The 25613-nt window shown below is 39.2% G+C and overlaps 1 protein-coding gene across 1 annotated transcript in view; it reads right to left on the bottom strand.

Annotated features, from left to right (window-relative positions):
• Positions 1–4696: 4696 nt before the first annotated feature.
• Positions 4697–25613, bottom strand: part of LOC136874404 (kunitz-type serine protease inhibitor A) — a 51288-nt gene continuing 30371 nt past the window's right edge. The window contains exons 4-5 of the mRNA XM_067148037.2: positions 10616–10789; positions 4697–5214 (exon numbers count right to left, since the gene is read on the bottom strand). Of these exons, the coding sequence (XP_067004138.2) occupies positions 5207–5214; positions 10616–10789 (182 nt within the window). The 3' untranslated portion in view covers positions 4697–5206. The remainder of the gene's footprint in view (positions 5215–10615; positions 10790–25613) is intronic.

Below are 25613 nucleotides of genomic sequence, written 5' to 3' on the forward strand. Positions count from 1 at the left end.
GGACCGAAAATGGCTTCCTACTCAATGGACTTACAGTCCGAGGAATACTACTTCGTCCGCAGCATGCTCAGTAATGATGGTGGCTTCAATAATATTCGTCATCAGGTTCAGAGCCGTGTTCATCGCAGAGCATCAACAGCGTCATATGCCCTCACACCATATAAGACCAAAAACGGTTTCCTACGCCCTGGACGTAAAATGGCTCCTTGAATACTGTATTCTGTACCTATCTTACGTACGTTGCCTAGCGACAGCGTCTCGATGCATTTAATCTTGGTGACAGCACCTTGGATTGTCATATCCCAACGCACGTTTTCCGATGGTTTTTCGTTCATAACTCACCAACGAAAGCGAAAATGAAAATTCCGGCTTCGAGGTGCATTCGGACCCCTTTTCATCGACCTATGTTCAAAATTTCAGATATCTCAGTGCTGTAGATTTTGCTGGACATCGCGCACAGACAGACAGACAGACAGACAGACAGACAGACAGACAGACAGACAGACAGACAGACAGACAGACAGACAGACAGACACTTCCTTTTATAATTACAGATTACTTTTACATGAATATGTCTTATTGCTGAGGATTATCCGAATATTTGCGTGATGTGACATAAAGTGACGTCACTGAATGTTTTACCAAGCAACAGTGACCTTCAGATGTGCACGGGCTGTAGATTTCTATAAATGGACTGTGTTGAAAAATAACCTCTATACACATCTCTGTGAAATGATGGAAATAAATCGTTCGTTATCAATATTTGAGTGTTTGCATTTAAAGATTCATGATCATTAGCTATTGCAAAAGGGAAAGTTTACATTTTGACAAAAGTATGTCTTATTGGCTGGGTGCCAACTGAAAATTTGTGTAACTTGACGCGACAAAATGTGCGACAGATGTGTAACCTGTTACCTAGCAACTTTGCTGGTGGCCATCTGAAATTAGCAGCCGTTGATGGATGGCCATGAACGAGAGACATATTTATGATTATTTGATTTTCGCAAACGGAAAACTTGTTTCTTTTTTCTTCCTTTCTTTCTCTGTTTTACTTAACATCGACTTATAGAGAGCTGCATCGGTTAATCAGTGACTGCATCCGAAGCGGCTCCCAGGATAAAATATTGCGTTCGCTCTTGTTCCGAAGCTCTGCATCGATCCCCGGTTCTTGTATATTTTGCTTCCCAGATCAACGGAGGATGTTGGTAATTTTTGACACTAGCAGAAATGTTCGTACTATTTTGACTTCAGACAAGTAATTAATTCATTCATCGGACTTTTTCATATATCAATAATACTTCAATTTCGCATTTCTGGTGACATTATTTAACATTGTGAACAGAGGGCATTCTGTGTTCCTTTAACGTTATCTGCAGTTTGTTGATAGTTGGTTACTTTTCCATTCTGATGACACTATCGGAGTATTTTGTCCGTGGTGGCTCGTGGGCTGAATTGAGCTGCCTTTTCTCTTTCCACCAATGTCCTCTTTATCAAACTCTTATAAACTCTTCCCTAGTTTCTTACTTTAAAAGAACTATTGACCCATAGGTTCAGATTCTCTCTTACTTTGGGGAACGAACCGGGTGCTCTCTTCAATGAAATACCGTATTTCGTGTTCTTAGGAGAAGCAATAATCCAATGATCACTTAATGTAATATTGGAGAACTACACTACTAGTACATATCAAATAACACATTAAGATTGTACTCTCACAGTAATCGACCGGTTGGTATTTCTTAGTAGATGCTGTATTTTTGTGTCTGTTCTCTTCGTATAGGACCGAGCTCGATAGCTGCAGTCGCTTAAGTGCGGGCAGTGTCCAGTGTTCGGGAGATAGTGGGTTCTAACCCCACTGTCGGCAGCCCTGAAGATGCTTTTCCGTGGTTTCCCATTTTCACACAGGAAAATGCTGGGACTGTACCTTAATTAAGGCCACGGCCACTCTCTTCCCACTCCAAGCTCCTTCCTGTCCCATCGTCGCCATAAGACCTAACTGTGTCGGTGCGACGTAAAGCCACTAGCAAAAAAAAAAATCTCGGTATAGGGCAGAACAAAATACAGCTTCCACTTAAGTCTTGGCCTTATTCGTGGCTGTGGCGATATGGGAGTTGTGTTCAATAAAAACATCTCGATGTTATGAAAGATTCTACCTTATAGGGTTGGTCGTGTTACAATAGCACTTTTGGCCCCGTAAGGAAAGCAGTGGAAATCTACTACTCACCTCATATTTCGTAGTACACATCTTTATAGCAATGCCAACACGTTTAGTGGTATTCCTATAACTGCATGAACATATTTTTTTTTTTTCGCTATTTGTTGTACGTTGCATCGACACAGGCAGGTCATAGGACAGGGCTGGCGCTGGAAAGGAAGCGATCGAGACCTTAATTAAGGTACAGTTCCAAAATTTGCCTGGTGTGAAAATGGGAAATTACGGAAGGCCACCTTCAGGTCTGCCGACAGTGGGATTTGAACCCACCATTTCCCGAATGAAAACTCACAGATACATGACTCAAATCACGCGGCCAACTCACTCAGTCAAAGCTAAAGCAGACCAGCGAGCACAGAATAGTATAGCATCGCTAATGTACTACCTAAATTGAAGCCAGTGGACACGCGCGGCCGCCACGTTGGTTGTACTAAAATATTACAGTAAACAAACACAATATCTATATTGTATTTATTGTAAATCTGCCGTGCGGCGTGGGGCTGAGGGTATGACCTGTGCCATCTATCTTTACTGCTTTCTCCAAGTCTTTATAAGCAAATTCGAATGTTAATTTCTTTTCATTTTAGCAATTTGAAGGGGGAAATACACCAGAAATCAATGCCAAGCCGTCTCATCCTAACAAAATTATAATTAAATTTGGTCTAATAATCAAAAACATTATGGAAAACAAATATTTAAACGAAAATAAAAAACCGGTTAGAGAGTACCTACTACTTTTTTTTTAACAGGAAAGAAGGATCCTTAAAATTACACCAAAATCTGTTGAAGTTGGTTCATAAAACTACTATATGGCAATCTAGGAAATACTTGATGTCAAACGTTCTCTCTTCAATAAAAGTGTATAAATTTGTATTAACATTCAAATAGACCATTTAAAGACTAAGGGAATTGATAACAATAAATAACATAAAATTTAACAGAAAGAGAGGTGAATGAAGAATACAGGGTCTAAACTAAGCACTATTACAAATAGTCTTAAGGCTCTGGTAAATAATAAGTACTGTACTAGTAGGCCTACATCATTGTTTCTGCATAAATATCAGTAAGATAAACTGCGAAAACTGCACGACAAGTTAAAATCATTTGCTTTTATCCTTCATTTTTCTTATCCAAAAATACCAGTATTCATTTGTGAGGAACACTTTCGACAATTTAACTTCATTGCATTACAAATTAATCCATAATATCAATTCATTTAATTAATGGAAGTAAAAGCTGAATGGCATTTGGCCTCCAAAGAGGCCTGGTGCAGGTCTTTCGAGTTGACGCCCTACAGGTGACCTACGCGTCTATGAGGAGGGAGCCCTGCCTATGATGAATTCTAATGATGAAGGCAGCACACACACCCAGCCCCTAAGCCATCGAAATTAACCAATGAAGGTTACAATCCACGACCTAGCCGGAAATCGAATCCGGGACCCTTGGACCAAAGGCCAGTACGCTAGCCATTTAGCTGTGGAGGCGGACAATTAATTTAATAGTAACTTCATGTTGCTAGCCTAGCCTGCTTCTGCCGTGTATAGGAAACTGCGTGTTATTATGACGGAGTAAGTGCTGTGTGTGGTATATGAGTTTCAGGAATGTTGGGTAGAGCACATAAACGCTCTGTCCCTGAACCAAGGAAATTAATCTTTTACGATTTATACCTCTCAACCCGGCCGGGAATCGAACCTGAGGGCCTCAAGGACCGAAGGCCATGACGTTGACCATTCAGCCATGGACTCAGACAGTTTTTAATTGTACTGATGTCTAAATATCTCTTCCCTCATAGTGTAACAGTCTACCCCATATTTACCGTTTCTTTAGGACATTTCAATTATAAGCTTTACAATTTCCTTTATACATACTGTATTTGTGTATGTGCATTTATAGATATTGAGCGTATTTTTGTTGCGTGTGATATTATATGCATGTACTATTTATATAAATACTCGCGAACCGTTTACACTGTTATTCTGTTATCTAACATGCTGTATGTCTTTGTGAAAATGCTCCATTACTTTCAGCTATACCTTACAACTATGTAGTACTTTTGTGATAAATACAATTTGATATAATAGGACGTAATTTGATATAACAGGACGTAATTTGACTGCATAATTCCGAATCTTTAAGCTATTGAGATTTTTAAAAGTATCCTAGACTCTCGAGTACGTCTCGTTCCTCTAACATGATTTTCTACAGCGTCAGATTGGTAAAAATACGAAATAATAACACTAAAATACCTTTGAAATGACTGATTCTCACAGGAATTAATTAGTACCTGTGATCTCGTCAATACGGCGACGCAGTGATTATATTACATAACACGCCATTGTGTCTACTGGCATTTATAATTGTGTGCCTTAACGAATACTTAAAAGTACGGTAAGAGTACAACAGTTTAGACTAAAAGAATTGACATATAATTTAGATGTTATATTTTGTGACAATTCTAAGTTAAAAATAATGCTTAGAAACATAGAATGAGAACATATAAATTAAAACTTTATTTCTAAAACTTACATACAACAAAATACATTATAATTTCAATTCAGTTGCGTAATACTATTCTATAATACAATGAGTCACATGAACATGACTGGATTTGTGATTTTGGGAAATCGTAGTTAACAGGATTTTGAAAGTAGAATAGTTAGGCGTGAAATTTTAACCAGTTAAATAACGTTCACCAATTTTCAGTCTTATAAGAAATGTTAAAGGAACGTCAGTTTCATGATTGTCATTAAACTCTATTTGGACAAACACATAATTCTACATTTTTTACAAGACTACAATTGTTATTTCTCAGTTATTATCAAACTGCAATAGCGATTGTGAAGGGAAAATTTACGCCCCTATGGTTGAACCACTGTTCGCCGATTATTCTTCATCTGGTAAGGATGATGACAACGAATGATGAGGATGATAAAGATGATTCTAATAAGTTAAATAAAGCCTGGATGATGAGAGATGATTCTGCTGATGTGGATATGTTTATACACCTGAAAATAGAAATAGATGTACAATGCATTAAGATTATAGGGCACGAATTTGAAGACAGTAAATTTCATTTGCATGCAATCCATGCGTCACCTGTTAATAAATGATTAATCTTGATTAACTGCCGTGGTGGTTAATATGTGAATCACTTCGACATAAAATTAAGCCATGCACAGAGGTTATTTACATAATTTTTATTATATGCACTTTTGTGTGATGCGTGGTTTTTCATTTTTAAGCGTTATGATGTTTTGAACCACATTTTTTTAAAGAAGACATGCACAATAATCTAAGTTGATTTTATCAGCGTGCATCCTACGTTCACTTTAAGCATGTGTACGACCAATTATGCTGTCATTAGGTAGATAATTGTGTTAATTGTAATACCATATTATGTTAAACGTATTGACCATATGCAAATATTCGCGTCTGGGATACTACGTTAGTACCGATAGAATCGTTTACATTAGAGAATCGGTAAGGCAATGGAAACCCTACAAAGTTTGCCTGGACGCCATATACTACACTGTTACCTATCTGGAGCTAAAATAACAACCTGGGTTGTTACATTATGCTACCCTCACATGCGAGACACGAAGAAGACCTTCGACAAGCATTGCTGAGGCGAGTATGTTACCGTCCGCATTGTTGCCAACAAGCGTTAGACACTCAGTCATTGTTGCGACATGTGACACATGGATGTCGAGATTACCACGACATAATCTCTGTGTACCACAATTATCTGGTAACACATCACACCAAAAATTAGTAATCCTTGCGGGTAAGTAGAAGATGATGAGCTGATTTTTTTTTTCTTTCTGATTTTCTTCATCTTTAAAACTTATTGTGATCACACATCTATAATTTTCTTTCGTAATATCCTGAGAGAAAAACAATGTGAATCAAAGGTTGAATGATGTGAACAAATGCATAATTTACTTCCTTTTTGACTTTAGACTTTTGTGTTTTGGATCTTATACTGTATATTATTATAATAGGTTCTGTTCTCTTCAAGAGCAATGCTCAACTGGGAGATACGTGTGATCATTTGCAGACTAGTGGTGGAGGAATTAACTAACATCGATGTGATAGTGGTGTACATTCAACACGAAAGGCCACTCTGCCTGGGTCTTTCTGAGTAGTTGATGGACTGAGCTTGAATTTTGTTCTACCTCTGATTCTGAGTCGCTTATCTGATAACGTTTGTTACCCATGGGTGCTTTTCAAATGTCCGAGATTTTCGAAATTAAGAGCATTTCCGCGTATTCTCTCTAACTTTCCATATGATAAAAATTTTCTTCTGCCGATATGAGTAGCTCGGAAGGCAGAACGCTGGTCTTCTGAGCTCAAGTTGGTTCGATGTCGACTGAGTTCGGTGGTATTTAAATAAATCCTGCGGGACAAAATTCAGGTAAATCGGCGTCTCCGAAAACCGTAAAAGTAGTTACTGGGACTTAAAACCAATAACATTATTAGTGTAAATAGCTCGAGCTCAGATGTACCGAGACACCATCTCGTCTTAAGATTTCATCGAACGGAGCCGGCAGCCTTTCCATCCGTAGTCACTTCTCTACTTCCTAGACCAGGTATCGTCAATCGAGAGCGAAATGCCTTCGGAGCCAGTTTGCTCCCCGCTCTCGAGGAACGAGAGCAGCTTAGAGAGCAAGTAGGGGAAGAAGTAGGGGAAGTGCATGACGTAGTATGTACTGAAGGCCAGTGGCGCAAGTACAGTACGACCACGGTATGCAACCCGCCTGACTGCTGCTCTCTTGTCACGTGACAAACACCCATCCCGAGCGGAGCAAGTAACACCGGCTCCCTAGAGCAAATACGTGATGACGCTTGTCCTAGACAACCTTAGAGTTCATGTCCGATGGTGTTTGTATGGTATGGAAGAAAATCACCACGGGGGAGAAGTGATTCCTTATTTACATTACTAGTCGATCGTAAGGGATTTAATGTTATAGGACCGAGCGAGTCGGCCGCGCGGTTAGGGACGCGCAGCTGTGAGCTTGCATTCGGGAGATAGTGGGTTCGAACCCCACTGTCGACAGCCCTGAAGATGGTTTTCCGTTGATTTCCATTTTTACACCAGGCAAATTGTGGCACTGTGCCTTAATTAAGGTCACGGCCGCTTCCTTCCCGCTCCTAGCCCTTTCCTATCCCATCATCGCCATAAGACCTATCTGTGTCGGTGCGACGTAAAGCAGATTGTAATGTTATTGAGAAATTCTTTCTGTAAGATGATTTATTGTGTCCATAAGAAAGCATAGACACGGGTCTCTCTACTTAAAGAATTCTTAAGTATCAACTGCCTGTGCAGAGATATTTTTATCTCTAATATTGAATAAAGGAAGCCAGTACATTACCATTTGGATGTGGCAGTGCTAGAAGCCTTCATCTCATAATTTTGAGAGTACTATAGTGGAAGTAAAAGTAACCGGAGGTCAATTAAAAAAAAAAAAGGGAAATCAACTGACTGAAAATCCACAGCCTGTTTCTAGTCATTCGACCGTTCGACCGGGTCAAGGTCACGTAAGGGTGTATTCTGCAGGTCCGAACCTCCGCGGAGGTGTGCCTGAGCCGGAGTTTCGTGCGGTAGAGTGGCCAGTTCCTTTTGCGCTCCTCTAATCCCTTACCCCCCACCAACAGCGCGTGACAACCCATCCAAATCTTGACCACGCCCAATGTTGCTTAACTTAGGAGATCTCACGGGATCCGGTGTTTCAACACGGCTAAGGCCGTTGGCCGACCGGGTCAAGAATGGAATGAATGAAGGCCCAATCTAGCGGCGAGGATAGGAAATGTTCCGGCTGCCGAAACCTGTCGCACTCCTCTGGGGCAATGATTGACTGACAGATGAAATGTTAATAGAAAGTGTTCCTTGAATGAAAGACGACAGGAAAAACCGGAGTACCTGGAGAAAAACCTGTCCTGCCTCCGCTTTGTCCAGCACAAATCTCACATCGAGTGACCGGGATTTAAATCACGGTATCCAGCGGTGAGAGGCCGGCGTGCTGTCACCTGAGCCACGGAGGCTTGAAATCAACTGATTCTGTTATGTTCATATCAGGTGTTAGGTGAACTCAAGAATTTTCCCTCTGAGTTTGCGACACACTGTTTGGTAGACCTAACATCTTCTTGCCATGTTACCTTATATAATATAATCATTCGTATAAATATAGTTCCACTCAATGCAGATAACTGTGTATGAATTTTCCCGCTCCATTGAACAAAATCGATATATTTGAATATAATCGAAGTGTACATGTGATATTATTTTAAAGATGATTGTTAAATTGCTGCATGATTCACTTCCAATTACACTGTACAGGCGATGAGGAGACAGCAATGTATCACGTAGTAAAAAGTTGATATTATTTTAATTTACAATGGTGTCAAATTTCCCTGTGGTAGAATCAAATGATCAAAAACATGTCTCTCAATAAATGAAACTTAACTTTATAATGATTAACTATCTGCAAATAACGAATCGTTTGTCAGAGACATCTGTGTGTAATTTGTAGTTGACAAGTGTATGATTCAGTTGAGGGCTTAGGAAACAACCACTCATGAGATGATAGAATGATGAGATGAAGCCTCTTTGATAAAAAGCCTTTATATGTTTCTCAGTCATGGTTATCCATCAATACTTCACATCACAGGCTGCAATATCACGTCGAAGGTCTGTACTCTAACACCCCTCTTTGAAAATACGTCTCTCACTCATGGTCATCCACCAGTATTTCACATCGCAGCCGGCACAGTTACTAGGTAAGATCACATCACACATTTTGTATCGCTAATTTCTGGGCTCAAATTTCCGAATGACCCCCAGCCATGAAACATATGCATGTAAAAATCGAAGGTTTACACCTTTTTAATTACGGTGTTTAGTTTCGTATAAACTTCATCCCAGTGCCAAGTAGCCGATTGCTTGCGACAATTACGTAAGCAGTACTTGATATAAACGCAATACCGTACAATATCATTGGACATTCGAAGGGTACTGGTAGGAAAATTCTGATAGATTTCTGTGACCAACAAACAATACAGGAAGAAAAGGAAATTTAAGATATTTACGCTACGATAGGCATTATCTCAGTTTCTGTGGTTTAGCACACTGAAATGTTGGAGAGTACTGCAGCGTATTTGTCTCGAAGAAGTTAGAGGTTTGCTTACAGTAAGAATTTCTGCGGCGATTCTTAGCTATATTCTAGAAGAAAGTACGAAATAGTTTCTAAGTTGTGTATATGCCTACGTGAACAATGTTGAGACAGTTATATTAACATATGAAGTAACAATTTGGCAGCAATAATAAAGACTGAAACACGACCGATATTTTACCCATGTAATAATAATAATAATAATAATAATAATAATAATAATAATAATAATAATAATAATAATAATAATAATAATAATAATACAGTGCTTTATCAGGTAGTACTGTATAATAATAACATTAATAAAAATGTTATAAGTAGAACTATAATATTTAGAGCCTGGATTTTAGAGCAGTTAATATTTTTTTTTTTTTTTTGTTATTTGCTTTACGTCGCACCGACACAGATAGGTCTTATGGCGACGATGGGACAGGGAAGGGCTAGGAGTGGGAAGGAAGCGGCCGTGGCCTTAATTAAGGTACAGCCCCAGCATTTGCCTGGTGTGAAAATGGGAAACCACGGAAAACCATCTTCAGGGCTGCCGACAGTGGGGTTCGAACCCACGATCTCCCGAATACTGGATACTGGCCGCAATTAAGCGACTGCAGCTATCGAGCTCGGTAATATATATATATATATATATATTTTTTTTTTTTTGAAATGCTATTTGTTCGGGGTGTCGACCTATAGAGATCTCTTGCCCCTACTTGCACCACATGATAGGAACCTGAGTGTAATTGGAATTGCGGAAGTGTAGAGTGTTAGGAAAGGAACGTTAAGGACGATACAAGCACCCAGTCCCCAGACCAAACCCGGGATCTAATAATAATAATAATAATAATAATAATAATAATAATAATAATAATAATAATAATAATAATAATAATAATCATCATCATCATCATCAAAAATATGTTCAAATCTTCGAGGTTTTCTTTCTATCCTAGCTGAACAGGGGCACAAAATTAGTTGTACATCGCAAGTGGTGGGAGTGATATAACCTCCAGTGACTGAGATTTCTTACAGCGGGTGACTAAAGACTAAAATACTAGCCATGCAGTCCTTCCTGTACTATATTTGACCTCAACGCTGATGATGACCTTTGATGGCGTATTTGCGGATTGTTAATTTTATGTTCATACGCTACCGAACATGCAGAAGCTATGATATGATTTGGAACATGCTATTCAGGTTTGTGTTAGTCTTAGTATAGGACGGAAATGTACTGCTCCCTTACCTTCACACGCATTGAGACACTCTTGTTCGGAAATGAAGTTGTTTCCATTGCCGTCACAGCCGCCAAATTTGAACTCCGTACAGGTTTTGGTCTCGACATCATATCGCCACCTGGGAAGGAGAGCCCTGCAGTGTCCTCGAACCGGCGGCTGACTGCACATAGCCTGGCGAACTTCTACAAACAAACAAAAAAACAACAACAAATTAATGGTTGAGAATATCATTTCCCAAATTTTGGCAACATAATATATATCTTTCCCTAATTCAATTTTAAGTGCTGTTTATGAGGTTTTTATTGTATTAGGCAATTAATTAACCAGTGTTGGAGAAAGACATGACACTAAGGTTTGAACATTGAGACCAGAAAAGTAAACTCTTTCAAGAAACAAACCCAAAAAATACAATGTATGTTTTGCATAATTTTGGCATAATTTTGCGATTTAAACTGGAGGATTGTAGACGAGTGGGGGAAAACATTGAAAGTCGGTACATATTATTTTGCAAAAAGAAGTTATCCCATTAAGGACTCTTTGTTATTTGCGCAGTCAGTATGCTTGACAAAACTTGACAAAATGTTGTGTGTGAAAAGATTTAGATGGGGAGGAAGCTGACAGCAACAAAAGTCTGAAAGCTGATGTAAAATGGGTGTCGGTTATTTTTCCATCGTGGAAATCTCCCGACCAATTTTCAGAACAACTGATTTAAGCTGAATTTTACATATACTATTTCTGCATTAATAGATTTTTTTTGGTACAATTTCCTTTATGTCACACCAACACAGAACGTCTTATGGTGATGATAGGATACGAAAGGGCTAGGACTGGGAATGAAGCGACCGCAGACTTAATTAATGTAAAGCTTTAGCATTTGCCTGGTATGAAAATAGGAAACAACGGAAAAATATTCAGGGCTGCCGACAGCGGGGTTCGAACCCATTATCTCCCGAACCGCACAACCACTTGTTCGGTTACTCATAGACATAGGGGCATATTGCTAATGTGCATAGGGTATATTCTCCGGCCCCGTGGTGTAGGGGTAGCGTGCCTGTCTCTCACCCGGAGGTCCCGGGTTCGATTCCCGGCCAGGTCAGGGACTTTTCTCTCGAGGTCCACTCAGCCTACGTGATTAGAATTTAGGAGCTATCTGACGGTGAGATGGCGGCCACGGTCTCGAAAGCCCAGAATAACGGCCGAGAGGATGCGTCGTGCTGACCACACGGCCCCTCGTAATCTGCAGACCTTCGGGCTAAGCAGCGGTCGCTGGGAAGGCCACAGCCCTTTCAAGGGCGTTAAGTGCCGTGGGGTTTATTTTTATAGGGTATATTCCCTCGAGAACAGTTAGTGGTATGATAAACGTAATAAAGAGAAGGTGTTATCGATTAAAGAAATTTTGTTCTTGCTGCATAACATTAAAACAGCTGTATTGAATTATATGACTTTATTTAGGAAAATAATAACCCTCTGCCTGGGCAGCGTAGCTCAGGCGGTAGAGCGTCGGCCTTCTGAGCTCAAGTTGCCGGGTTCGATCCCGACTCCGTACGGTGGTATTTGAAGGCGCTCAAATACGTCAGCCTCGTGTGGGTAGATTTATCGGCACGTTAAAGAACTCCTTTTTGGACAAAATAATGGCACCTCTTCGTCCCCAAAAACCATAAAAAGTACTCTATGAGTGGGACGTTAAACCATTATTATTATTATTATTATTATTATTATTATTATTATTATTATTATTATTATTATTATTATTATTATTATTATTATTAACCTCCTGAAATATGTAACAAAGTCAGTTAAATAAGGCTGAATTGCTGAATTATGTAAAAAAAACGAAATCATTGCGGTATGTTTGTACGTAGTTGTTTGAACTGTAGGCCTATATAACAGCAGTCCAGAAAAATGTCTTATCTTTGGCTTCTTTATCACTAGATCAGTGTTGTTCTGAGCTTGTGTGAGGGTGTGTGTAAAATATGATATAACGTATCTTATAACATATGATATAACATATCATTTGTCTCTGTGATTGTGTGTGTTGTAATTTAATTGTTACAGTGTCGTGGCTGAGTGCAGGTGATTGTGTTTTTATGTGAGAAGAATCAGTAGGATTATCGGTCTCTTTTGATACTGATTGAAGGATAAAAGACTTAAGAAATTAAACAGACTGTAATAAATACTTCCCGTTTTTCGAAAAAGTATGCTATTAGATTTTCACGATAAGGAATTACAAAGTTCAGCTAAGAGCAACCCCCATTGTCAAAAACATTTACCCTTATGTTTTAACTGAAGGTGGTTGCCTCACCGAGGCAATAAAGATCTACTCTCTTCGCCCGGAAGGGCATGGGCTAGATTCCGCAACATGAAGTCAGCACGTTTTAGAAATTAGTGTGTTTGCTTGTGGAGAGGTTCTTGGTCCTAGAGATGACTGAGAGTGCACTAGAAATGTCAGGTTAATTCCCGGGGTCAAAGGCGATTGGGCATGGAAATAACAACACTATCCCAACTGGTTCCAAGGTTACGTACAGCAAAAGGATGTACCTTCTACTCCTCCAGGGACCTTTACAGTGTGTACACAGATGGTTTTACTTTTTTATTTCCTAAGGGAAGGTTGTAACCTTCACCATAGTTCGGTATCAGAAACGTGTCAGTTAAAACTTAGGCTATAAATCAGGCGTTATCAGTCCCATGTAAGTGTGCATTATATAATAATTCAATATATGCGGGTGGAGTGTTACAAAGCTAGATTATAATATGCGGGAGCCAGATATTTGTAAACGGAATGTTAATTATTCGGTGTCTAAAACACAAATGATTGAGCAAGAATGTCCTGTACCGGGCGAGTTGGCCGTGCGCGTAGAGGCGCGCGGCTGTGAGCTTGCATCCGGGAGATAGTAGGTTCGAATCCCACTATCGGCAGCCCTGAAGATGGTTTTCCGTGGTTTCCCATTTTCACCCCAGGCAAATGCTGGGGCTGTACCTTAATTAAGGCCACGGCCGCTTCCTTCCAACTCCTAGGCCTTTCCTATCCCATCGTCGCCATAAGGCCTATCTGTGTCGGTGCGACGTAAAGCCCCTAGCAAAAAAAAAAAAAAAAAGAATGTCCTGTATAAGCAGTCAATTAGTATCGTATGCAATTATCTTCATATTCTTCATCATCATTTCATCCTCATCACGACGCGCAGGTCGCCTACGGGAGTCAAATAGAAAGACCTGCACCTGGCGAGTCGAACCCGTCCTGGGATATCCCGGCACTAAAAGCCATACGACATTTGATTTCATTTCATCTTCATATTGGTCTTTATTATTACAAATACAATAATAATTCACCTTCCTCACACACTCTCGTCAGTGGTCAGTGGATCTTTAGTCTGTGACGTTGTTACCGGAGATGCTATCTTCAACAACTCGTATTGGTATTGTTGGGAGATCAGAAGAATGCATATACCCGGTGAGGCACGGGGCGAAGGGTTTTCACCAGGAGAGCCGGTGAGGCAATAGTTATCATAGCAACTCCACTACTACCCAGGCGACTTTATATTATCTTCTACTGACAGCTCTTGGCTCATGTAATCCAGCGAACTGCAAAGTATGAGTCAATGTTTTCGTGTAGTAGATAAGAGCAGATAAGAGCCGATCTGTCTGGGCTGAAGAGGAAGTTCGTGCTTGCAGGCCGCATTCCTCATTCTTGCATTCTTCTCATCTCTACACAGTACAATTCACAAACGTATATACAGTTTACGAGGTTCTACAAATGTCAGTCAACCACACCTCGTTTCGAAATTTCCAGAAAATGATAGAAGTTTACAAATTAATCACGAGCAATCAACTGTATTGAAGCTCTTGTAGGAAAAAAACACTTGCAATTTCTCCCCCAGCATAATTGTATTATCCAATTTGCGGGTTTCAACTGACAGCACTCTGAAACTTCTAAGGGCAATGCACTCTTGCATACGATTTATATTTTCTTTTTACTTTAGGATACATATATTCCCTTATTATGAGAATATATCCTGGTTGAAAATCTATAAAGTCAAAACCTACAAACTGCGACACTAATTTTTGGACTTCTGAACGAATCTACACCTGAATACCTATCCGGACATTTTAACTTCCTCTCATCTATCCATGGGCATAACACCCGATCGACTTCTACCTTTATGTTACCTGTTAATCACTTCGCCACATAAAAAAGGCATAAAATAAATAAATAACTAAATAATTAAATAAATAAATATATAACCTCTCATTCCAGGTGTCTGGGGCAAGGCTATGGAACACTCTTCCCTGTCAGTATACGTAAAAGCACTTCAGTAGCCTCATTTCAAACGACTTTTCGAGATTTCCTCTTAAATACGCGTACGTGAACAGCTTGTATGAATGTTTTTATTTTTTTGCTAATGGCTTTACGTCGGACCAACACAAACAGGTCTTATGGCGACGATGGGATAGGAAAGGGCTAGGAGTTGGAAGGAAGCGGTCGTGGCCTTAAGATACAGCCCCAGCATTTGCCAGGTGTGAAAATGGGAAACCACGGAAAACCATCTTCAGGGCTGCCAAGAGTGGGATTCGAACCCATTATCTCCCGAATGCAAGGTCACAGCAGAGCGCCCCTAGCCGCACGGCCAACTCGCCCGGTGTGTATCAATGTTAGTGTGAATGAGAGCAAGAATCATTTACAGCTGTTTTTGGTGATGCAGATAGACAATATTAATCATGAACAAAATAAAGATTACAATACTCTTTTACTCCATTAATTTGGGAAGGATCTAGAGATTGTAAACAGTGTTATTTTTTAAAAAGGTTGTAACTATGTACTGCATGTTGTGGTTAAGTGTAAGAGAGGGCCGTGAGCCCTAACTTCGCCACATAAAAAGGCAAGAAAGTAAATAAATAAATAAACAAATGATTATAGTGAATGCTGAAATTCTCATGGATGTACTTTCCAGAGACTCAACTAATCAAATAGGATGAATTTGACATTAATCAAAATATTATTTTATTCAATATGAGAGCTATTAGAAGTAATTTCAATTTTAATGTCAATAATTTATATCTGTTGTTGCGTCACCAGATGCAAAATGTAATTTTTTAAGACACATCAAACTTCATAACACAGCTTATGAGCACATCACCCAATTTTAATGTAGGCTATAGGTTTTGTCAATGTTTTATGGTATATATACAGAGTCTATGCCCAATGTTTAGCTATAAGTGGCTGAGGATGTTCATTATACGATTGAAACTAGTCTCACAGTGTGGTATATGAATAGACCCAGTGGGATCCTTATTTCTATTTGTTGTAACAGTAATTATTTGGTTGAGTATTCAGCCCAAAGACGGCTTTGATCTTCAATAGATCTACCATCAGCTGTCATAGATGGCCAAGGCATCACTGGAGAGGGGAAACGAGAAGAGAGGTAGTTTCTCGTTGTTTTCCTTACCGAGGCAAACTTTGCTATTACCAGTATGCTAAGTCCACTGAAATCCATGCACCAGCCGACCCAATGTGCGAAGTTTTATTTATTTATTTGTTTATTTATTTATTTATTTATTTATTTATTTATTTATTTATTTATTTATTTATTCCTGGTTTACATTTGTGGCGAAGTTAGCGCTCACGGCCCTCTCTTACACTTAACCACTATAAACAGAATTTAAAAATGTAAACATAAAAGTAAGACATAGAAATTCTAAAAAGAAATAATAGTACAGACAGATAGGTGCCTCCGTGGCTCAGAGGTGCCTCCGTGGCTCAGACGGCAGCGCGTCGGCCTCTCACCGCTGGATACCGTGGTTCAAATCCCGGTGACTCCATGTGAGATTTGTGCTGGACAAAGCGGAGGCGGGGCAGGTTTTTCTCCGGGTACTCCGGTTTTCCCTGTCATCTTTCATTCCAGCAACACTCTCCAATATCATTTCATAGCATTTATCACTCATTAACAAATCACCTTGGGAGTGGCGACCCCATTGTAATAACAGCCTATATATGTTTCATTCATTACATTCCTGACCCGGTCAATGACTGGAAAACAGGTTGTAGGTTTTCAGTACAGACAGATAATTCTAAGACTACCGGTAAGTTAGGCCTACATATCAGTACAGCAATTAATGTGATAATTACTAATAATAATAATAACAATATTAATAATAACAACAATATTAATATTATTAATAATAATAATAATAAATGAAGAAAACCCATTCACACAACATACACACAATGACTCACACAACTCAGTTTTATGTTACTAGGAAAAACTTTCTGCAGGCAGATTTGAATTTATGAGAGGAAGTAAGGCGCCGAATGTCCATTGGGAGTGTATTCCAGAGTCTCGATGCGGTAACTAATAAGGATTGATTGTAGGAATTGGTTCGACTTAGTGGAATTTCAAGTAAGGAACCAGAACGGGTACTAATTTCATGGAATGAGGAAAGGAAACGAGAATTAGAAGAGAGGTAAGTAGGAGTGTTCGTCGAGAGCACTTGGTAAACAAGTGTCATTAGGTGATAATTCCTTCGTTCATTTATGCGTAGCCATTCCAATGTTTTGAAATATGGTGTAACATGAGTGTCATGTCGCAGTTGGAAGGCATATCGTATGCATGAGTTTTGTGCTCGCTGAAGTCTCAAAGCTTGTTCAGCATTTAGATTGACTAGTACTGTATCACAGTAGTCTAAAATTGGGAATAGTAGTGCTTGGATTAATTTTAATTTAAGTTTTTGAGGAAAAGAATTCTTGTGACGTTTCAGGGGATATAGAGTTGCATGAACCTTTCTACATACATTTGTTACGTGTTCATTCCAGGTCAGATTCTCATTGATGGAGATTCCAAGATTAGTTACATTTTCACTCCGTTCATAACAGGGACTGGCTGCTTAAGGAATGACATTAATAGTATCGCTCATACCTCAAACACTTGTATATTGCCAAAGCCAAGGATACACTGAGACGGGTCAATGAAAGTAACAAATTTGATCTAAGCCATGCCATAAGACAAAGAGTACTGTAAACACTACGTCTCACCAACAAAAGCACAGTAAATCAGCCAAAAATAGCCAGATTATTTTGTACAGAAAACTGTAATTATGTACCTTAAATGTACTGACGCGGATCTCGCGCATTAGGCAATATTAAATACAAAATCCCACAACTTCGAACAAATAAGACTGGAGGCGCACCAATAACGCCATGCAACTGATCAAGAAAAATAGTTAACTATTCATGAGTTATTATTTCACCCATAGGTTCTGTGAGTCAAGCCGTTAATGCTATTTAAGATGAATTATTTCAATAAATAATGTATGTGCTCTTAAAAGACAATGGATAATCCTCAACCAGTTTCCAATCATTCGACCGGGTCAGAAATGGAATGAATGAAGCCCCCATCTAGCGGGGACAATTGGCATTGCGCCGGCTGCCGAAGCCTGTCGCATTCCTTTGGAGCACTGATTAATGACCGGCAGATGAAATGAAATGATATTGGAGAGTGTCATTGGAATGAAAATGACAAGGAAAACTGGAGTACCCGCAGGCAAAATCTGTCTCGCCTCCGCTTTGTCCAGCACAAATCTCACATGGAGTGACCGGGATTTGAACCATGGAACTCAGCGGTGAAAGGCTGGCATGCTGCCACCTGAGCCATGGAGGCCCACATGGATAATGATTTTTCATAAGATTGATAGGAACTCTGTCATGATTGACCGAGGTTTACAAGGGTATCAATAAATAGCTTTGTGTTTTTTGCAGTGCGACGGCGATTGCTAAGAAGACCACATTTTTCTCCCAGCCTTACAACGATGGAATGGCACGTGTTAGCGGGGAGGGTGCGCTCAGCAAACCATATTTCCCAGCAGCACGCTCGAGTGCGCTAGCTAAATAAACTCTTGAACGGCCGTTAAACGAGGCGGACGAGAAAGAAAACCGCGGGGGCCGTGATTTGTGCCCTGGCATCACTTGCAGGGGGCTCTGGGACTGACGGCTCTACACATGCTCCCTGCCTGTCCGTACGCACTGAGAATACCGTACATTCCGACCATTTTTATCTCTTTAGTCTTACCCAGAGAAGCATCCTTCGATTTCCAGAATGGAATATCCATAGTTGTTGATCAACCTCGATTGCAACTGTGCACCGAAGTGTACAAAAACTAACATCAAAGATGGTCAACGTTTTCAGTATTGGGATACGATATCATCTACTAAATTATGGAAACAACTTCAATAGTAGCTGTAGACAAGCGGCAGTTATAACTTTCTTAGTATTATCATTGTTATTATTAACTTCTATTTGTTTTTACGTCCCACTAACTATTTTTGTGTGTTTCGGAGATGCCAAGGTGCCGGAATTTAGTCCAGCAGGAATTATTTTACGTGCCAGTAAATCTGACGTATTTGTGCACCTTCAAATACCATCGGACTGAGCCTAGATGGGGTTAGAAGGCCAGCGCCTCAACCATTAGAGCTACTCAACCAGGCTATTATTATTATTATTATTATTATTATTATTATTATTATTATTATTATTATTATTATTATTATTTATTACTATTATTATTATTAAATGTTTTCGCTGGAATAAAGAGTCTTTAATACATGATTTAATCACTTAATTTTAAATACTGACCACATTACGAGTCGTATTGAGGAGAGGCAAGATTATCACTGGACTTAATTTGAGATATGGATTATTCACTTAGATATTGCAGTATTTAGATTATGCTGTGGTATACTAAATACATTTAATAACAATGTTCAATAACTTACAAAATCAGCTACAGCAAAATCTAAATCAGAATGTTAGTATCATTAATCTGCTAAATATCAGAAATGAGGTTCTGAACCTACCAAAGAAAATCGAATTCAGTGAAGAAAATGTCAATTTCAAATGAAGAATAAAAGATGCTATGGAATAAATCTTCATAATTATTGTAAACAAAGGCAAGTTTTAAACCCAAAACTCCCTTCTTTTCCCAATTTACAAGTAGCATGTTTCAAGAAAGTTCTTCTTGTTATTATTATTATTATTGTTATTATTATTATTATTATTATTATTATTATTATTATTATTATTATTATTTTCCCTCCCCTGTGGAATTGCGGGTGCGAACTGAGTCACACATATGTGGATTTGGCCTTGTTTTATGGCCAGATGCCCTTCCTGACGCCAACCCTATATGGAGGGATGTAATCACTATTGTGTGTTTCTGTGGTGGTTTGTAGTGTAGTGTGTTGAGTGAATATGAAGAGGAGAGTGTTGGGACGGACACAAATACCCAGTACCTGAGCTAGAAAAATTAATCAGAAGCGATTAAAATTCCCGACGCGGTCGGGAATCGAACCCGGGACCCTCTGAACCGAAGGCCAGAACGCTGAACATTCATCCAACGAGTCGGACTAGCATGTTTCAGGAATATTTAATTTAATTACCTTAAATTTGACTTCTTGGTTCCAGTTGAAGAAGTGAGCTTTTGAACTAGTGTAGTTATAGATAGAGGTGAATAATCGTGTGTCCATATAGTACAATATATTTCTTCATATACCTTCCTATGACTACCAGCCTACTGCAGTTGTTAGTGCAATTGTTTTTTTGCTATTTGTTTTACTTCGCACCGACACAGATAGGTCTTACGGCGACGATGGCATAGGAAAGGCCTAGGAATAGGAGGGAATCGGCCGTAGCCTTAATTAAGGTACAGCTCCAGCATTTGCCTGGTGTGAAAATGGGGAAACCACGGTAAACCTCTCCCGAATACTGGATACTGGCCGCACTTAAGCGACTGCAGCTATCGAGCTCGGTGTGTTAGTGCATTAACTGAAGTATTATCGGAGAAATAATTTAAATCTACTGGCTAACCTTATCAAGGAAATCGATTCCGGTATAGCAGTTCTTGAAAGAAACACACCCGTCGATACATATTAGTGGATGATATATATATATATTGCAAGTTGCTTTGCGTCGCACCGACACAGACAGGTTTTATGGCGACGATGGGGCAGGAAGGAGCTAGGAGTGGGAAGGAAGCGGCCGTGGCCTTAATTAGGTACAGCCCCAGCATTTGCCTGGTGTGAAAATGGGAATCCACGGAAAACCATCTTCAGGGCTGGCGACAGTGGGGCTCGAACCCACTATTTCCCGAATACTGGATACTGGCCGCAATTAAGCGACTGCAGCTATCGAGCTCGGTGATGAGAAAATCAAAGCATATACTACTTTCATGTAACCTATCTCCCGCAATCAAACTGGCCACGAAATGTTGGCTCAGTCGTACTGGTAGTAATCTCAAAAATAATAGTCAATCTCTGGAGAAAGGCCTACGTTGCAAGCTGGGTAGCAACTAGTAAAAGTTTTGCAGCAAATGATCTTCCAAGATTGGCCAATGTCAATTTAATATCTTAATGATGTTATTAATTTAATTTCCAACTAATTACTTTTACAATTTACGAAGACGCCGATGTTCCAGAAACTTTCTTCCTGATATGTTTTATTTAATTTGCTGATAAATCTACTGACACGAGTCTGGCTTGTTTGAGCATCTTGAATTACCATCGGCCTGAGCCGAGATCGAATTCTTGGGATCAGAAAGCCAGTGTTGTACCGTCTGAAACAACTCAGCCCGGATCAAATAACTACTGGCGCTCTTAAAGGATTGGTAAATAGAAACGAATGAGGACGATGATCACGATTATCAAAACATATTTTAACATTCGGTGCGACAACCAAATTTGGTCTACTGTACGTATACTCGAGCTAAAACTATCACTTAAATATTTACTATCATGAAGCAATTCTGTTATCTTGGTAGTATGATAACAGAGGGTAATAGATGCTTCCTGGAAGTAAAGAGAAGAATAGCATTGGCAAAACAGGCATTTTTGACTAAGAAAAACATTTTAACCAGCACACACATGAAACAAGAAGTCAAAAAATCCTTTGCAAAATCATTTGTATGGAGTACACTTCAGTATGGAAGTGAGAGTTGGACTCTGGGTAAATTAGAAAGGAATCGACTTGAAGCTGCTGAAATGTGGATATGGCGGAAAATGACCAGAACGAGCTGGACGGAAAGAAAAACCAACCTGGAAGTTTTAAAAGAAGTTAAAGAAGAGAGAAGATTCTTAAAAGAAATGGAAAACAGGAAAATAAAGTTTATTGGACATGCCATCAGACACAATACTTACATCACTAACATACTTGAAGGAAAAGTGATGGGAAAGAAAGGGAGAGGAAGTCCTAGGATGAAGTATTTGGACGACATCAAGAAGAGATTAGGTTGTAACAATTACATGGAACTGAAACGAACAGCCAATGAAAGAAGAGAGTAGTTGCATCGACAAGAATATTGATTGATTTGTTAATCATTTTCAGGATTTCACAAGAAATGTCAGTAAGGTCTGCTAACTAACAGGATTTCACAATTCCAGTTATTCTTTTCCGAGACTTCCTTGATATCCATTCTACTCTTGGGAAGAAATAATTAAAGCTCGACCTCAAATTATTTTTCTTTGTTCGCATATCCTCAGCACGACAGACGTTTTAAAAAACTTGTCAGGCGTAACGTGTATTTATTACCTCACACTAAACATAGGCATGTTTACTCTGAGAGATACTGGCACGACATAAAGTGCGCTGTAATTGAGAAGTCACTGCCTTATGACACTTTTTTTTTGCGCAGTTAAGAACAGAAAAAGGGTGACATGTAAATTTCCTCCGTAGACAATACTGTCTGCAGCAGAACGTGCAGCGTTATGTCAAAATTGAGGAAGGGATATTACTAAAGCAAGGAAAGTATGTGCTGTAACATTTAGTATAGTTGAGGCGTTCAGAAGAACCAAGCCAACTAACTCCAAAATGTTGACAAGTGCAAGTAATAACATGGTTGGGTAGCATCACTAAATATTTGTCAGTGGCCAAAACAACTAACTCCACAGTCAAATGTTTCGCCACCAGAATGCGCTATCTGCTCCGGCAACGGAACATTTTACCAGTGGTTTTGAGTGGCCAAAGTGATTAACTCCACAGCTTTTTCCTTTACTGAAAAAAGAGCAAAAACTTGTAGCCACATCTATGATCTCATGATCTCATTCTTGGCTGCAGGAGAACAAACAAATATATCCTCACAGAAATGAACCATGAATACTTGCATTCAACGGAAAACTTAGAAAAGTGTATCACCAACAGGAAACAAAGTGTCGAAGGTGAACCAGTTAACTGGCTGACAATGAGATGGATCTGGATTGAGAAGGCTGAACCATTCACTATCAAATTTAAAACTACTTTCTGCACAGAAATGCCTTTTGGAAAAATTAATATCCAGAAGAAAAATGGTAACGGACGTCCTTTTCAAAGCCTAGCTAATGTACCACAAGATCTTCTTTACATCACATCCAGACCGACCTCCATAAAAAAAAAGGATGTAATGGACCTCTTGAAGTTTATACCTCCTATTCATCACCACTACTATAAAAACTTGAAGACTGCAAGAGATGAATCTGTCAGTGAAGACGACTGCATCACGTATGCAGAATAGAGGCAACGAATAACGTATTTGTATTTTAGTCACATTTTATGTGTATTTTAAGTACTACTTAATGACTTACGATAATACTAGTGCATTGTTCATGTAAAAGGGTTTTGTTTGTGCATATTTGTTTAATAAAATGACTTGTATACAAACCACTCAGAATACTGTCTCAAAACCTTCAGTTGGCAATCTGACTAACTCCATAGAAAGTGGCTTCTTTAGGGGGTGCAGAGACAATGAAATATTTGTATATATTTATAAAGTGCTGAATACATAACCTTAATTATAAGAATATACATGAGTGTATTGTAAATATGCTGAAAAATAAATTGAGTTTTTTTACAGATCAGTAACTTCAACTGTTTGTACTGAACATTTGTATTTGATGGAGTTAGTCGGCTTGGCTTCTGAACGCCTCAGTTAATAATCAGAACACCTTCTTTATTCAAATACGGTAAATATTTTCAATTTATCATATCAAGCAAGGCAGAAGATAAACGTGGATATCTGTTTGCAACCTCCGACAGCAATTCTACTTACACGAAACGGCAACTCTGACACTGGGAATTCGAAATAAGAACAAATATTCTATGATTGTCACCAACCTTCTGTGAAGAGATGGCACGGAAGAATAAGAAGAAGGAGAAGTAAATAGTTTCTACGAAGAGACGAAATTCATCATATCCGAGAGAAAGGTCTGAAATCTTCGTACGTTAGCAAGAAAAATATTCTGCTATGTGGTCGGTTCTTTCTATCTTTCCTTCCCACCACCCTTTTCCACCACTAGGATCTTACGTGGTATATTTGTGTTTCTTGTGAACCTGACGCTGTTTCATAGCTGGATGACCTTTCTGAAGCCAAATTTGTATTTTGGTGGTAGTTGGTAGGATGTTGAATTGTATGTGAATGAAATACTACTATGCAATAGTTCCACCTATGAAATCAAATCAAATCAAAATCAAACACCGAGCGAGTGGCTGCATGATTTGGGTCGTGTAGCTGTCAACTTGTATTCAGGAGATAGCGGATTAAAACCCCACTGTCGGCAGATCAGAAGAGGGTTTTCGGTTGATTCCCATTTTCACACCAGGTAAATGGGACTGTAGCATAAATAAGACCTCAGCCGCTTCCTAGTCCTTGCCCATCTCATCTTCACCATAAGATATGTCCGTGTCGGTGCGACATGGAAAAGTAAAATAAAAATCTAACTCTGTCATCTATTCATCTGTCTATCGTATGGCTTTTAGTTCCGGGAGTGTACGACAACGTGTTTCATCCGGTGTGATTCTTTCTGTTTGACGCCCCTGGGTGACCTCAAAGTCTGGGTGCAGGATGATGATGATAACGAGGTAGGAGAGGGTGAAACCAGGTATTGACACTCAGCCCACTCCTGTTCAATAACACCTAGGAGTCCGCTAAAGCCTTAACCTTCATTTCCAACGGATCAGTCATCATCAACAGCGTCATATCCCCTCACACCAGTTGAACACTGCGGAGAGGTTTGGACTTGAATCCAGGCTTTTGGCAACTAATGTAGTGATTAGAAATTATATACCACCACCTCTCATACCCTGCCAGCTATCATTCTGACATTTATTTCCACCAACGGGACTCGAACTGGCCAATAACGCGTTAACGGTTGTGGCGATCCGGTGGACTTCATGCAGTAGATTATATCACTTAAATACAAATCTGTCGTGAGTTATATCTTTAAGGATATTATATACACAAGTTATATTCAAATTATACTATATAGGATGATGTGAATATGATTTTCATTTCATTGTCTAAAAATCGGTAATGCGTAAGCATATTTATACAATTCTGTCACAGGTTTTGCTTTTGTATATCTCTGAAGTGATTTCATAGATGACTGCTATAAGCAAAAATATCCAATAACTAAAAAAAAAAAAAAAAAAAAAAAAAAAGAGATTATGTTTACGACAGAAAATTCAACTATTGTGCGAACATCGGAAATCACTTTTCCTTTAATGTAAACGAGGATATAAATAACTATTGCCTCATTGTGGTCAGAAGCAAGACATAAATGCGTTTCAAAGTTCCCTCAATTCACTCAGATTTAGGATGTTTAGAAAGTACAGCCGTTGCTCCTAATTTAGTAGAACCGAGCTCGATAGCTGCAGTAGCTTAAGTTCGGCCAGTATCCAGTATTCGGGAGATAGTGGGTTCGAACCGCACTGTCGGCAGTCCTGAAGATGGTTTTCCGTGTTTTCCCATTTTCACACCGAGTGAATGCTGGAGATGTAACTTAATTAAGGCCACGGCCGCTTTCTTCCCACTCCTTACTCTCTCCTCTCCCATTGTCGCCATAAGACCTATCTGTGTCGGTGCAACGTAAAGCAACTTGTAAATACAAATCAAAGGCATAACATTGTAAGGGATTCAGTTAGTTGGAAATGTAGTAAACGATTTAGCCTATACCGATGATTTGATCTTAATGGCTGAATATGTTGAAAGAAAGAAAGG

Source organism: Anabrus simplex, chromosome 5 (genome assembly GCF_040414725.1).
Source record: "Anabrus simplex isolate iqAnaSimp1 chromosome 5, ASM4041472v1, whole genome shotgun sequence".
Taxonomy (NCBI): Eukaryota; Metazoa; Arthropoda; class Insecta; order Orthoptera; family Tettigoniidae; genus Anabrus; species Anabrus simplex.